Source organism: Odocoileus virginianus, chromosome 11, assembly GCF_023699985.2.
Source record: "Odocoileus virginianus isolate 20LAN1187 ecotype Illinois chromosome 11, Ovbor_1.2, whole genome shotgun sequence".
NCBI lineage: Eukaryota > Metazoa > Chordata > Mammalia > Artiodactyla > Cervidae > Odocoileus > Odocoileus virginianus.
This window is the reverse complement of record NC_069684.1, coordinates 25,440,829-25,456,391: the sequence shown is the minus strand read 5'-3', so window position 1 is coordinate 25,456,391 and position 15,563 is coordinate 25,440,829. Positions and strand designations below refer to the sequence as shown.

The following is a 15,563-nucleotide window of genomic DNA, read 5'->3' as shown; positions in this document are numbered from 1 at the left end:
GAGTTTGATTTGAGGGCTGGGTGAAGTGACGGGGGCTAAACTCACATACTACTTGCTGTCCTCCCTGACAACCTTCCTTGGGGACCAAAGCTGGGGTTTTGCTGGGGAGAGGGTAGAAATTAAGAGGGAAAAGGTCATCGTTAAACTCTTTCTCTGGACTCTGTCTTCCTCCCCCCAAGCTGGAGTCATACATATTACCGTCTCTCGTTTGACAGACGGGTGCACAGGGTCCAGAGAGGAGGAAACACAGGTACTGGGGTCACACACACACACAAACTGGAAACCCGGGCCTCTGAGCCCAGGCCCGGCGGCCTCTCCGTGAGGCCTTGGTTAGACCAGCAGAAGATCCGCGCCCCGTGGCTGCCAGGTCCCCGACACACTCAGGCCAGCGTGGAAACTGCTGACTGGCCCTGGCTTTTCTTCGGGCCACAGCGGCGGTCCTGGCAGCGCCCGCCTCCGTTGACCCCGCCAGCCTCCGTGATAGGGGTTAAGTGCCGGCGCAGGAAACGAGGTAGGAAGGTCAGCCACCCTGAAGCTCCCTGGAGCCCCGCCCAATGCCGGCTCGGCAGACCCGGGCACGGCCCCCCGAGAGCCTGCCAGGATTGCACCGGGCGCAGAGCCAGAGGGACCCAGGTCGCGCTCCCGTTTGCAGCAGGGGTGGCGCGCGGGGAGCGCGCTTTGGCACCTGGCGGGCGCGTGGGTGGGGGTGGGGGCGCACGCCCCCGACACGCCCTCAGAAATCCACTGGGGTTGGGGGCGCGTGGGAACTGAACTTGGTCATCGAGTGTCCCGCGCCAAGTCTGCGCGACAGGTCCTATCGCCCGGTGACAGAAAGAAGCTGCCCGGGCGGGGCCGCGTTTGGCGACGGCCACTCCGCTACCCTTATCGCTCCCGCCTCTCCTCCGGGATTTTCCAGCGGGTTAATTTCCCGTTCGGGTAAATCCTTCGCGAGTCCGTCGCCCCTCCCTCCCTGGTCCCCCGCTCCCCCACCTCCGCCCCGGCCTCTCGGGCTCCCCGGGTCGGTCCGCGCTGCGCTCCATCGCCCCCGCGCTCCCGGGCGCACGCCCTCCCCGCGCCCGGCCTCCGGGGTCCCGCGCGCCGCCCAGCGCCAGGGCTCAGCCCCAGAGTCGCGTCCGCGTCGCCGCCGTTCGCGCGGGTCCAGGCCATGCGCCCCCGCGCCGCCCCCCGCGCCCCCACCAGCGCCGCGGCCGCGGCGCTGGGGCTCTTTAGCTTCCTGCTGCTGCTCCGGCCCGGACACGCGTGCCCCGCGGGCTGCGCCTGCACCGACCCGCACACGGTGGACTGCCGCGACCGCGGACTGCCTAGCGTGCCGGATCCCTTCCCCCTGGACGTGCGCAAACTGCTGGTGGCTGGTAACCGCATCCAGCACATCCCCGAGGACTTCTTCATCTTCTACGGCGACCTGGTCTATCTGGACTTCAGGAACAACTCGCTGCGCTCGCTGGAGGAGGGTACGTTCAGCGGCTCGGCCAAGCTCGCCTTCCTCGACCTCAGCTACAACAACCTGACCCAGCTGGGCGCCGGCGCCTTCCGCTCGGCCGGGAGGCTGGTCAAGCTGAGCCTGGCCAACAACAACCTGGCGGGTGTGCACGAGGCCGCCTTCGAGACCCTGGAGTCGCTGCAGGTGCTGGAGCTCAACGACAACAACCTGCGCAGCCTCAACGTGGCCGCCCTGACCGCGCTCCCCGCGCTGCGCACCCTGCGCCTCGACGGGAACCCCTGGCTCTGCGACTGCGACTTCGCCCACCTCTTCTCCTGGATCCAGGAGAACGTGTCCAAGCTGCCCAAAGGTGAGTCTGCGAGGGGGAGTAGGGGGACGGAGGGACCCCGCAGGGAGAGGCTGCGACAGCCGGATAGCCTCGGGGCAGCCGTCTGGGGCAGAGCCCGGAAGGAGAGACCTGGTCGCTCATGGCCACTGCCCTGAATGAGAGTTGCTCCAGGTGTAATCCTCGCATGTTCCCAGCCTGAACTTTTCGTGGGACTCTCCTCGGGAAGGAGAGTGGGGAGGGACACTTTTGGAATTCTTTGGAATTTCTGGACCTTGTTGCTGTGCTTTTCCCCTTGTTTACCTCCAACAATGGTTGGAACCTGGGTTTCCCAGATCGTCTCATGGGGCTTTGGCTCCTAGCACCGGTGGATGCTCCTAGCACCTAGGGCTTCCTAGGTGGCTCAGCGGTAAAGAATCCGAGTTTGATCTCTGGGTGGGAAAGATCCCCTGGAGAAGAAAATGGCAACCCACTCCAGTATTCTTTCCTGGGAAAGCCCATGGACAGAGGAGTCCGTGGGGTCGCAAAAGAGTTGGACAGGACCAAACAACAACAGTATCAATAATGAATGTGCCTTATTTCTGGGCCCTTCCTAAGTAGAAGACTCCCTACTGTGTGAGCAGCGACTCAGCACTCTTCTCAGTACCCTGAACATGGAAAGAGAGTGCACCAGTTCTAAGAGCTCTCTAATAGCTAATGGAGCCTGAGCTGGCTTTGATTTCTCAGCTGCCAATTCGCTCTTCTGTCTAAAAGGGGTAAGGAATATTCCTGGTGAGGAATAACGGCAGCCTGCAAAGAGCCAGTGATGCAGTAAAGACTTGCAGTAGCTTTTCAGCCCAGATGTGAAATTGCTGAACAAAAATCCCCTGGGCTGGGACACCTTTTGCTTGCCTGGTGCACTTTTTCTGTTGGTTACATAGACATACGTGCCCACCTGGCAGACAGGAACATCAGGGCACAGTAGGTAAGGGGCCCTGTGAAGGCCAGGAGGAAGGAGGCAAAGGCAGAGCTGAGAAGAGGGGACCCCAGCATCCGTAAGGATGAGCCCTGAGCAGGTGGACTGTCCTTACCTTCAGTGGATTCTAGGCTTCCACTGGTGAGCCTGTGAGCGTGGTCCCAGCAGCGAGCCTTCAGAGCCAGATTCCACTTCGCCCCTTGCCCCTGGGGGCTTGGCAGAATAGGAAGCAGAGCTGTAAGACCCACAGTAAAAAAAGGTGACATTGATGTGGATTTATCTTTGAGAAATATATATATATATATATATATTTCCATTTATTGAGAATTCAAGGATGCTGCTCATCTATGTCCTGAATTCCTGTGCTCACTTATTCATTCTGTACTGTCACGAAGCACACATCCCAGGCAATCATTTCTCTCCCGAGCTGACACTTTCAGCCCAGGCTGGCTCTCCCACACCAGCAAGTTCTAAAAAGACCTTATGTGCAAGGTGCAGAGTCCCCCAACTTTACACTTTGCCTTCATTTGCTGTCTGGCTCCCCAGACCCTCCCCACCAGAAGACTATCCCGGAGACAAGAAGGTCCAGGTGCAGACCTCATTGTGGAATGGTGGTTCACCCTGGTTTTGATAGCTTGTGCCTTTGCTTCTCGGTGGTGTTGGCATCATGAACCCCCATTGTCAGTTGAGGGAGTATAATTGGATCTCACTGTTATTCATATGAGGACTTGGTGTTATGGGTCAGGAGCCGTGAATTTCAGTCTCAGTTCTGCCATGGATGGCTGTGACCTTGACCAGGACATGTATCCTGTCTGGGTCTCAGTTTTTTCATTTCTAAAGTACTTTAATTGACCTCTGAGGTCTCTATAGAGCCCCGGATTTGGAAGGCTTAGATTGGAGTTCTGGATTAAAAACTGAGTGACTCTGGGCAGGTCACTTGAGTTCTTTGAGTCTCCTCTTTCTTCTGTGTGAAATTGGGACACTGGAATGCTGACCAATATGTCTGACTGGTGATTGTCAGTATCAGAGTCATTTAATGTGGGTAAATGAATGAGCAGTAAAAATAGAAAGGGCTTCCCAGGTGGCTCAGAGGTAAAGAATCTGCTTGCCAATGCAGGCTACATGGGAGAAGTGGGTTCGATCCCTGGGTTGGGAAGATCCCTTGGAGTAGGAAATGACAACCCACTCTAGTATTCTTGCCTGGAAAATTCCATGGACAGAGGAGCCTGGAGGGCTGAAGTCCATGGGGTTATACAGAGTCAGATACGACGAGCAACTGAGCACCCATGAGCACGCAAGAATAGAAAACATTATCCTTCCTCTTGTCCATAATATAGGAAAGCAAAGGGCCACCAGATGGAGATGTGGAGGGTAAGGATGGACAGGTCCAGAGCAAGCCCAGGACAGGTCCAGGCGCTGGTGGAGGGTTGGTCTCATTCAGGGAGGAAAGATGGAGGCAGCAGAAGGACAGCTTGAGGGCTCCCGGGGACTCATGGGGTGAAGTACCGAGAACATCTGTGACCTCACTGCCCGTGGCCTGTGGCCAGAGCAGGGTCTTAAGCTCTGTGAACCAGAGCGGGGCAGGGGGTGGGGTGGGGTGGGTGAGTGGGGAGCACCTAGTCTAGGCCTTGAGGCGAGAGAGCTGGGTTCTGATGTAGACTCAGATTATGACCCTAGGCAAGTCCCAGGCCTCTCTGTGCCTCAGTTTCCCTGCCCTAACTTCAGACTGAAGAACAGAATCCGATAGCAGGTTTGTGGCGAGGGTTGTATGAGGTCCTCTCTGTCAAGGGCACAGTGATTTTATCACGGAGTAGGTGATGGTCAGGCATTAATCACTCCTTTCCCTTCTCCTCATGCATTCGGGCCTCTCATATTTTCACAGAGGCATCTGGTGAGGGGCTGAGAGTGCAGACTCCAGCCCAGATCTGCTTGGTTCAGACGCTGCCTCTCCCTCTTACTAGTTGTGTGCGCTTCTGCCTTCCAGTTTCCTCTCCTCTAAAACGGGAATCATGCTAGTACCCACCTCACAGGGCTGTTGGGAGGATTAGAAGGGTAGCCTCTATAACAGGGTCCCCAGCCTCCAGGATCTAATGCCTGATGATCTGAGGTGGAACTGATGTTATAATAATAGAAATAAAGCTCACAGTAAATGTAAATGCGCTTGAATTGTCTTCAAACCATTCCATCCCCTGCCTCCTGGTCTGTGGAAAAATTGTCTTCCATGAAACCGGTCCCTGGTGTCAAAAAGGTTGGGAATCACGGATCTATAGGGCACTTAGAACAGTGCCTCACACACCGGAACTACCAGTAAGCAGTAGTGCTGTTATTACCCTGTTTTGTCCAGAAGGCCTGGAGAGCTGGTGGGAGTGACTTGCCCAAGGTCATACAGAGAGTTAAATACAGATGGAGCGGGAGGTGCATCAGGACCTCCTGGCTCCTGGCCTCCAAGCAGTTGACCATCCACTTCCTGCCAAGGAAACTCGGCACCTCGGGGCTTAGGCTCTAGGCCTTTCTAGGCAGGGCCCAAGGCGGGGAATTCAGAGGAAAGAGCAGAGACCTCCCCCCACCCCGGCCCCACAACAAAGCCTCTGTCATCTCCCCTGCCTCTTCCTTCCCAGAGAAGCAAATCAGGCTGAACCAGTGACCTTGACAAGCTCTGACAGCACAAAAGCATGATGCCTGCCAGGTGAGTGTCTGCGCTGATGGGAGCGCTTGGCCACTGGCGGAACACCGCGGGGTCGGCCGGTCCCCGCCATGCAGACTCCTGCAGGGCTCTGCTTTCGGGGGCAGAGGGGTCTGGGGGAGCCGGCTTGCTGGGGCTGGATCTGAAGGAAGGCTCACCGGCCAACTTGGCAACAACAAGCAAGCAAACAAACCCCAAGCAAGAAAACAAACAAAATCCCAGGATGCTAATTCACTCTGAATTTCAGGTAAACAATGCATAACATTTTAGTATAAGTAAGTCCTGTGCAATGTTTGGGATATTTGCACACACAGAATTATTTGTTGTTTTTTGAAATTCACATCACTGGCCATACTGTGTTTTATCCAGTGGCTTCCCTGGTAACTCAGCTGGTAAAAAATCCACCTGCAATGAGGGAGACCTGGGTTTGATCCCCAGGTTGGGAAGATCCCCTGGAGAAGGGAAAGGCTACCCACTCCAGTTTTCTGGCCTGGAGAATTACATGGGCTGTATAGTCTGTGGGGTGGGAAAGAGACAGACACGACTGAGCAACTTTCACTTTCACTACCTTCTGGTGGCAGTTTGTGGTTTACCAGGGCCGTCTTTTTAAAAAAAGAAATACCTGTGCCTGGCAAGTTACCTTTACCCACAGCTAGCCACTGGGTGTGAGGTGCAAAGAAAAGAAGTGGTTTGCACAAGTTCATGTTGTTAGTGGCTGAGATTAGCATGCACTCAGGAGTGTCTGACTCCACTCCTAATTCTTTGTGATGGCCTAGAACAGGAGGGTGAGAATAGCCCCTGCTCTGTTCTACCATCCCTGACTCCCCTGGGGGACAGCTGGCTGCCCTTCCAGCCCCAGATTCCACTCCTGGTCTGGTGGTTCTCCCAGGAGCCAGGTTCTGGGCCAGGTAGGACACTGTGCCCTCAAGGGAACAGTGACCATCCTTCTTCAAGTAGAAGTAGCTTCAGACCTGGAAGATACAGACATGGGAACTCGCTCAGGTGACAGTGGGGTAGAGAGGGAGAGCAGGTGGGGGGGGTCTGGGAGACAGGGAAGTGGCAGGACAGAACTCTTCTTGGCAGAGGGTGATCTTTAAAGCCCTCCAGTCCCTCCCATTGTCTTCTGTTCACAGCAGCCCAACAAGGTGTGTTGGAAATGAAAACACACAGGTGGTGAGGAGCTTCTGTGCGCTGATCCCTGGGGAGTTTGCTTGACTTGCAGATTCCTGGGCCCCCAGATCCACTGAGTGTTGGCCTGGTGGATGAGGCCTGGGGATCTGCATTTTAAATGCCTCCACCTCCTGAAGGGTTTCCCAGGTGGCTCAGTGGTAAAGAATCAGCCTGCGATGTGGGAGAACTGGGTTTGATCACAGGGTCAGGAAGATCCCCTGGAGAAGGAAATGGCAACCCACTCAGGTATTCTTGCTTGGATAATCCCCATGGACAGAGAAGCTTGGCAGGCTACAGTCCACGGGGTTGCTGCAGAATTGAACACGACTTACTGACTAAACAACAACATTCCCTGAAAGGGGCTTGCAGTGCATACACTCTAAGCTTGAAAACTGCTGCTGGAGGGGGCAGGCTTTTTGCGGCAGCTGTGGAAATGCTGTGTGACATTGTGGGACTTTCCTGTCTCTCTGCCTCAGATTTTTCTTCTCTAAACAAAGGCATGGGAGTGGGAGGATTTTAAGGTTCCTTCCAACTCTAAAATTCTGTGGTTTCAAGGGAGGGGAAGATGGTCTGTGTCGTAAAGGTTAGGAAGCTGAGGCCTGGGGAGACCAGACCCCTCCAGAGACCCCACTGCTGGAATCCAGGGGCTGCAGTCTCTGTGCGGTAGGGAGAGGGTAAGCACACCCAGGAAGCCCGGGGTTCTGGGCTCACAGTTCAACCCACATGACCTAGCCTTGCTCCTGGAGCCTGGGGCAGGAAAGGCCACTGGATTTGAGGAATCGTGGCTCGGTGGTAAAGAATCTGCCTGCCAATGCAGGAAACTCGGGAGGTGAAGGTTTGATCCCTGGGTTGGGAAGATCCCCTGGAGAAGGAAAGGCAACCCACTCCAATAATCTTACCTGGGAAGTCCCATGGACAGAGTGGGCTACAGTCCGTGGGGTCGCAAAGAGTCGGACACAACCGAGAGACTAAGCACACATACACATACATCTTACTGGGCTTCCCGAGTGACACTAGTGGTGAAGAACCTGTCTGCCGATGCAGGAGACATAAGAGACGCAGGTTCGATCCCTGGGTTGGGAAGATCCCTTGGAGGAGGGCATGGCCACCCACTCTGGAGAATCCCATGGACAGAGGTGCCTGGCGGGCTACAGCCCATGGGGTGGCAGAGAGTCAGATGTGACTGAAGCGACTTAGCGGGCATGCAGAGTGCACATTTTCCTGTGCTTACACACCTAGAGGACCACGTTCCTGGCAGAGGTGCATCGAGGTTTCACTCGCTCTTTCAAGTGGCCTGCCTCCTGCTGTTGACAGGTTTGTACATGTCCTGGTGCCACAAGGCGCTTGTGTTGCTAACTTGTCTCTTAATTAGAGTCAACTCCTCAGTGTCACTTTTCAGCATCCCTAGCGTTCTGGCTGGGTGTCAGCTTTTACGGGCACCGCGCTCTGGAGTCCCGGGGAGAGTCGGCTGCAGATGTGACCCAAGACAACCCCTTGTCTCTTTTCTCGCTGGAGCGCCCCACCCGGTCCTGCTAGTCTGTCCCAAATGCTGGACCTTTCTGGAAATGGCACCTTCATCTTGCTGCTGTTGTTGTTTAGTCACTGAGTCATGTTAGATTCTTTGCGACCCCATGGACTGTAGCCCACCAGGCTCCTCTGTCCATGGGGTTCTCCAGGCAAGAATACTGGAGTGGGTTGCCATTCCCTTCCCTGGGGAATCTTCCTGCCCCAGGAATTAACCCCGCGTCTCCTGCATGACAGGCTGATTCTTTACCACTGAGCCACCTGGGAAGTTGGGGTGCTCTATCAATTAACTCAAGGGGCGACCTCATTGCTGGGCCAGTGGGTCAGGGGACCTGCCTCCCTGCCTCGCTCAGACAGCCCTGGGGGAGCAATTGGCAGTTTGCTCTGGAGAAGCCAGTGGCACTGTTACCTGAAGCTGACCAGCTGCCAGCTGACTTAGGTCCCCCAAAATTGAGGCCTTTCAGCCAAGTGGCTGTCCGTTGCCCACTGTCCCAGAACCCTGTGGTTCCTGATGTAGCTGAGGATGAGGTGCTTGGCCGGCCTTCTCACCCCCCGGCTGGCAGTGTAATGGTGATCCAGAAGGACCTCCACGTAGGCTGTCGTGAAGACCTGAATCAGATGCATTCGTGATCAAAATCGTGTCCTGAACACCGTCACTGTAAGATCACAGCAGCGTGTGTCTCTCCAGTCTTGGGCGCCTGCCCTCAAGTCTTCGCCCAAGCCGTGCCAGCCACTTCCCCAATTCTTCACTTCCCTCACCCCCTGCCGCTCCCCACCTTCCCATCCTCATTTCTACTTCTCTGCCTTTCTGGTTCCTACTTAACCTTCCAGCCTCCAAGCCTCTGGGCCTCGAGGCTGCATTGGGGGCTGGCCTGTGCAGCCTCACTGGATGCTGCATTACCTCTATGATCACTGCTCGACCTGCCAGTTTGCAAGTCTGGCCTGTTTTGAGGCACAAAGTATGTCTTTTTCTCCTCGAACCCCCGGCAGTTGGTGCAGTAAATTACATGTTTGGAAACCTTCTGATGGCTTGCATTTCCCTTGGAACAAACCAGCTCCCTCCTGGGTCCTGAGAGAGTCCATCCACACCCCAGCCACACCAGCCTTTCTCTGTCCTGGGAACACACCAGGTGCTGGTGACCAACCAGGACCTCCTAAGTTATGGTTTTTCTCTTCTGCTGAGACGGTCCCACTTTCCCATGGCTGTGTCTCCCTCATCATCAGGTCCCCATGAGATGTCCCCTTTTCAGAGAGGCCTTCCCTGACCACTCCACCCAAGCAGTCCCATCCCCACCCTGCTCATTGTTGTCATATCTCCTTGTGTCTGTGGCATCGTGCTCGTAGAATCCACATTATCTTGGTCACAAATCTTGTTGCTCTAGAAGCATGAGTTCCAGAGCCACACATTCCCTGCAGTTTCCCCAGTGACTGGGCCGTGCCCAGTGTAGAAGGGGCTCCAAGGGGCTCTGGGCATGTGTGAGTGGACAAATGCACACTCCCGGGGCCTCTGTCACAGGCCATCAGGGGACAGGCCAACGTCACTGCTCCACCAAGTGACCCCTCCCCGATTGTGGTCAGCCAAAAACACCCAGATCACCTTTCGGCAGAGGCAGAAGCCTGGAGTGGGGGTTCTTGGCTCCATTAGCAGATCCTGCTCAAACCCTCAGGCAGTCGCTGTGAAGGAGGGAGGGGGCCAGCTGCACCTACCCCATCTGTGAGAGCAGTGCTGGCAAGACAGTGGGGCCGCTTTTGTCCCCGGAGTCTGTGAGCCTCTGCCCTGCGAGGTGCAGTGTGCGTGACTGGGGGAGAGGGTTCAGGACACGGAGACCACAGATCTGTTTACCCTGCTGAATCAGAAACCTGCTTCATCTGGCGTAAGCAAACAGAAAGGTGTCTTGTAAGGACGTGGGTGTCGCCAGGAGCCCAAGTCCTCAACAGTCAGGCCCAGGGGGCTCGGGGTGAGACCTGGGAGGCTGCAGGGAACATAGCACCTCCCTCTTTCACTCTCTACTTCTCACACCATCTCTCTTTAACTTTTTATTTTAGAGTGGTGTGTAGCCGATTAAGGGCTTCCCCGGTGGCTCAGAGGTAAAGAATCTGCCTGCAATGCAGGAGTTGCAGGAGATGCAGGTTTGATCCTTGGGTTGGGAAGATCCCCTGGGGGAGGGCATGGCAACCCACTCCAGTATTCTTGCCTGGAGAATCCTATGGACAGAAGAGCCTGGTGTGTTACAGTCCATAGGGTCTCAAAGAGTTGGACACAACTGAAGTGACTTAGCACACACGCACACATGGCCGATTAACCATGTTGTGATAATTTCAGGTGGACAGCAAAGAGACTCAGCCATACATATACGTGTATCCATTCTCCCCCAAACTCCCCTCCCACCCAGACTGGCACTTAACACTGAGCTGAGGTCCCTGTGCACACATCGTCTTTTTTTCTCCTCTTCATATATTGATAGGCTTTCTCAATTTTTTCTGTCCATGTGACAAAATAATATGCTGCTCCATTCATGGGACCAGCTGAGGCTGGGCGAGGCTGTGCTGTCCTGGTTCCAATTTCCAGATCTCAGATGAGGCTCTGCGGGGCGGAGCTTAGGGATGGGGGCTGGGCAGACCACCCATTAGGCATGCATGACTCTGGTCCCGCTTCCTGTGAGCTGATCCTCGGCCCTGGTGTTCCACTCTGTCAAATGCAGGTGATAGCATCTGCCCTTTGATCTCGAGTGACATCATATGAAGATGCTCAGAGTACAGTTTCCTCCAACACCGCACATAGAAGCTGTTGTTTTCTTCTTTATCCAATTCATAGAAATGTGGGCAAACAGGCTTACAAATCCCTCTGGATTTAAGCATTACCTGTTAAATCCCAGATGTCCACAATCCATGCAGACGGGCATTAGCGGTGTATTCTCAGCATGTCCTCCCAGGGGCTGTCAGCCTGGCCCCTCTGCTTCTGAAGCTGCCCATCAAAAAGCCCCCAGTGCCTCATCTCCTCCATCCTCTAGGCTTCCCGTGGGGATAAATGCCAGAGGCAGGAGTCAAGATCTCAAAGGAGCTGCGGGCCACTCAGGATTAAGGGGCACCTTCTCAGACATGAACCCAAACCAGAGATCTAGGAATTGGGTCCCTGTCCCTACTTCTTTGTTGGCCAGCAGTTGACCCAAGTCACGTCCTCTTTCTCAGTTGCTCTCGATAATGAACAGTGACCCCAGATGCCCCTGGGGGCTGTAGCTGGGAGTCCTCAGAGGAGGTAGGGCAGAAGGAGAACCATAGGCACATGAGAAAGAACTTGGAGCTCTGTGCTGACTAGACTCCCCAGAACGTAGTGGTGTCTGAGTTCCTCTGTCAGCTGCAGACCCAGGGGCTGGATGACCTGGAAGACCTCTTCTAGCTCTGATTCTGGCTGGCTCTGCACCCTCCCCAGTCAGCCTCCTCCAGGTCATGGAATGAGAGGGTCCAACAGTCCCTTGTCCCCAGCTCCGAGCAAAGGTCTCCTGGGTGGGCTTCCTTGACACTGTCCCCACCACCCTGGCAGCTCTCTTTCAAATCAGCAGGTACAAGAGTATGATCGTCTCTTCTCCTGCCCCCACCACATTATTAGAAAGAATGGCATTGCTTTTTCACAAAACACCAAGGGGATGATGTGTCTTTTTAACATAAGCTTCCCTGGTGGCTCAGAAGGTAAAGATTCCACCCGCAATGAGGGAGCCCTGCGTTCGATTTCTGGGTCGGGATCCCCTGGAGAAGGGTGTAGTACCCCACTCCAGTATTCTTGCCTGGAGAATCCCCCTGGACAGAGGAGCCTGGTGGGCTACAGTCTGTGGGGTTGCAAAGAGTTGGACATGACTGAGCGACTAAGCACAGAGCATCATGAATGATTATCTGCATCAGAAACGAAGATGTCACATGGTCCTGTTCTGGGCCTGAGGACTTAGAGCTGAAGGTCAGGACACCTGCTGCCACATCCTTGACCTGGGCAGGTCACCTGACTTGTCTGGTATGTTGTTCCTTCATCTGTAACCTTGAGGTTTGTTGGGAACATTAGGGAACACCAGGGAAATCCTAATATAAAAGGGCTTTAGGAAAAAATGGGAGTGTGCAGACGTGGATATGATTGTCTTTTTTTTTTTTTACTTTGCTTTTTTCCCATGTTATATTATGTATAGTCTTAAAATTACTCATGGAAAGCTATTTAGATTTTTATTGAGTCTTAAAACCAGCATTAGGTGCTGTTTATTTATTTCATCTATGCAGCATGTGGAATCTTACTTCCCTATCCAGGGATAGAGCCTGTATTCCCAGCATTGGAAGAACAGAATCTTAACCACTGCACTGCCATGAAAGACCCTTGAAATGACTATCTCTAAGGATGAAGTTTTATACTCACAGATGTCTAGAAACAGGAGAAATGGAAGCCATGCAGGGCCACACAAGGAAGCAGCAAGGATGGTCAGGAGGCAGATGAAGTAAAAAGAAAAACAGATGAGGGTCTTTATTGTGGTTTTTGCAGGAAGGAATAGGTGAGGCGGGGTAAGCAGAGGAGGCAGGTTTAAGGTTGGCTAGTTTGAGTAATTTCAGGAAGCTCTCATTAAAAGGGTGATCCCTAGCTATCTGGCCCTGCAGTGTTTTAGGGGGGAAGATAAGAGTCTGGGATTGAAAGAACCTGATCAAAGGAGGTGGGTGGGGTACCAACTAGGGTTGGTAGGTTTGCATATCAAGGGGGTGCTCATTGGCAAGGATTTAGGAACTGGCCAGCACTGGGATGGACATCCTTACCCAAGTGGCAAGGCCCCATGGTGCCAAAGCTAAATAAAATATACAATGTAAAAATCATGATGAATACAAGGGTCACTGCAGATATAATTGAGTGGTATTTTATCTAATCTAACATATCCAAAATGTTATACTTTCGACTTGTAATCGAAAGAAAACTCACTCATGAGCTATTTTTCCATTCTTTATTTCATACAAAGTCTTCAAAATCTGGGTGTGTTTTATACTTACAGCACATCTCAGTCCAGACTGGCTGCGATCAATTTCTCAACATGTGGCTGGTGGCTATTGTAGTGGACAGTATAGCTCTAAGTCTACTAGTGTTTTCCAAAGAGGTCAGCACCAGACTTACCCCATTTTACAGGTGAGAACATCAAGGCACAGATGGGTTAATGTAACTTGGCCAAGGTCACCAGGCAAGAAGTGACAGAGGGAGAGATGAGCTGGGGTCTTTGTCACTAAATATCGCATGACTTCTCAAATCTCATGTCAGAACCAGGTCCCTTAGCCACAAACCTGCTCTCTCATTCACAGCTCCTGCTTTAGGCTTAGAACCAAACTTACTGAGTCTTGCTAACTCAGAACCTTGACTTGGCTGAATCAAAGGTGACTTAAATGTATTAGTGGAAGTCAGAGTAGACCTGTTGAGAAAGCAAGTTCACCTCCTACTTTAGGCTCTTCTGAGACTTCATCTGGAACGATGACTCCTCCCTGCTTGCCAGACAGATATCAAGTTGTTTCTTTCCTCCGCTCAGAACTCTCCAGTAACTCCCATGTTGCTGAGGTTAGAAGCCAAGTTTCTTCCAAGGGCTTCCCCCCACTCTCTGCAATCTGACCTCCTTTCTTTCTGGCCTCATTTCCGACTACTCTCCTTTCATTCACTCTGGTGCAGACACCCAGGCCCTGTGTTGTTTCCCTAACATCACAGGCATATTCCTACCTCAAAGCCTTGCTGTTCCCTCCACCTGGACCGCCCTTGTCCTGATGTCCACGTGACGTGCCCCCTGGCTCCTTTTAGCTGCTTTCAAATGCTACCTTCTCATGGAGCCTTTCCTCCCAGCCCCAGTGAGCTCTGGGACCTGCCACCTCCAGCTATCCTTCCCTCCCCACTTTGCTTTTGCTTCATCACACCTGTCACCGCCTGCTGCATAATACATCTTACTGATTGACTTGTGGTCTCTCCGTTTCCCCTCACTAAGTCGTAGTCACAAATTATTTTTTCACTGTTTTTACTCCAGGGCTGGCATGTATTAGGTACTCAATATGTTTTTTATTTTTTTGGCTGTGCTGCGCGACATGTGGGATCTTAGTTCCCTGACCAGGGGTTGAATTTGTGCCTTCTGCATTGGGAGTGTGGGTTCATAACCACTGGATTGCCAGGGAAGTCCCCTTCAATATGCATTTGCTGAATGAATGAATGGCTCAGTGATGGATGCTAACACCAGGCAAAGGGGAGAAGAGCAGAGAGGAGGCAGTCTCCAGGACCACCCTCTTGTTTAGAGGAACTAGTTTGGTAAACTGATTCTCATCAACGTGTTAGTGACTTGAGGCTTAACCAGGAATAGACACAGTAAAAGCAGAAGGAAGAGACCTCTGCTTACCAGAGAGGCACAGTCTGCATAGAATTTCAGACACGGGAATGTCAGATGGAGGAGGCCTGGAGGGAAGGTCAGAGCCCCAGGCCTCGTCAAATTACAGCTTCTAAGCAGTTACCTGGGCTTCCTATCTCTTAAAAGATGCCAGATACTCTTTGTATTTGGACAGTAAGACCATGTTGACATAGGAAAATGGATATTTAACTAAGGAGAGATTTGGAAGGACATAATCCCTGTCAGATGTTTGAGGAGCTGTCATGGAATGTAGGAGACTAGTTTTGGCCTCAGAAGATGGACCTGTGTCTGCGAACTACAAGGAGACTGATTTTGATGCACTGTAAGGAGGAAGAGCTAGCTGTTAGGGCTCTGTCAATGGGCTGCCTGGGTAGATAGTGCAGTTGCCATCCTTAGAGGCATTCAAGCAGAGACCAAATGACCACTTGTCTGTGGTGCTAAAGGGAGCATTAAGGAATGGGTGCTTCTGCCACGGTGCTTCAGTCCTCTGAATCTAGCTTTCTGGGGTTATTTTCATTTTCTCCTGTTTCTCTGGCCAGAGAAGCGTGTCTTGGAGGAAGCTCCAGTGTAGTGGAAATCCAGTGACTGTGTCTGTCTTGATGCCTGGAGCAATCGCTCCACCTTCTTCACCTATGCTTCTTTCTGAACCCGAATAGACAAAGTTTTTAAGTCATGCATCTGGAGAGAAAGTCAGAGTCCTAGCCCCTTGCTTGTTGCTCTGCTCATGCCAGTCACTGTAGGAAACCACATCACTTGCCAACTATCAGAACTGGTTTCTTTTTTTAAAATTTTTTTTATTTTTTTCATTTATTTTTATTAGTTGGAGGCTAATTACTTTACAATATTGTAGTGGTTTTTGCCATACATTGACATGAATCAGCCATGGATTTACATGTGTTCCCCATCCTGATTCCCCCTCCCGCCTCCCTCCTCATCCGATCCCTCTGGGTCTTCCCAGTGCATCAGCCCTGAGCACTTGTCTTATGCATCCAACCTGGGCTGGTGGTCTGTTTCACCCTTGATAGTATACTTGTTTCAATGCTATTCTCTCAGAA

General features: G+C 52.8%; 1 protein-coding gene across 1 annotated transcript in view; it reads left to right on the top strand.

Annotated features, from left to right (window-relative positions):
• The first annotated feature begins 501 nt into the window (after positions 1 to 501).
• Positions 502 to 15,563, top strand: part of LRRC38 (leucine rich repeat containing 38) — a 38,726-nt gene continuing 23,664 nt past the window's right edge. Inside the window, exon 1 of the mRNA XM_020875584.2 lies at positions 502 to 1,811. Within this exon, the coding sequence (XP_020731243.1) occupies positions 1,166 to 1,811 (646 nt within the window). The 5' untranslated portion in view covers positions 502 to 1,165. The remainder of the gene's footprint in view (positions 1,812 to 15,563) is intronic.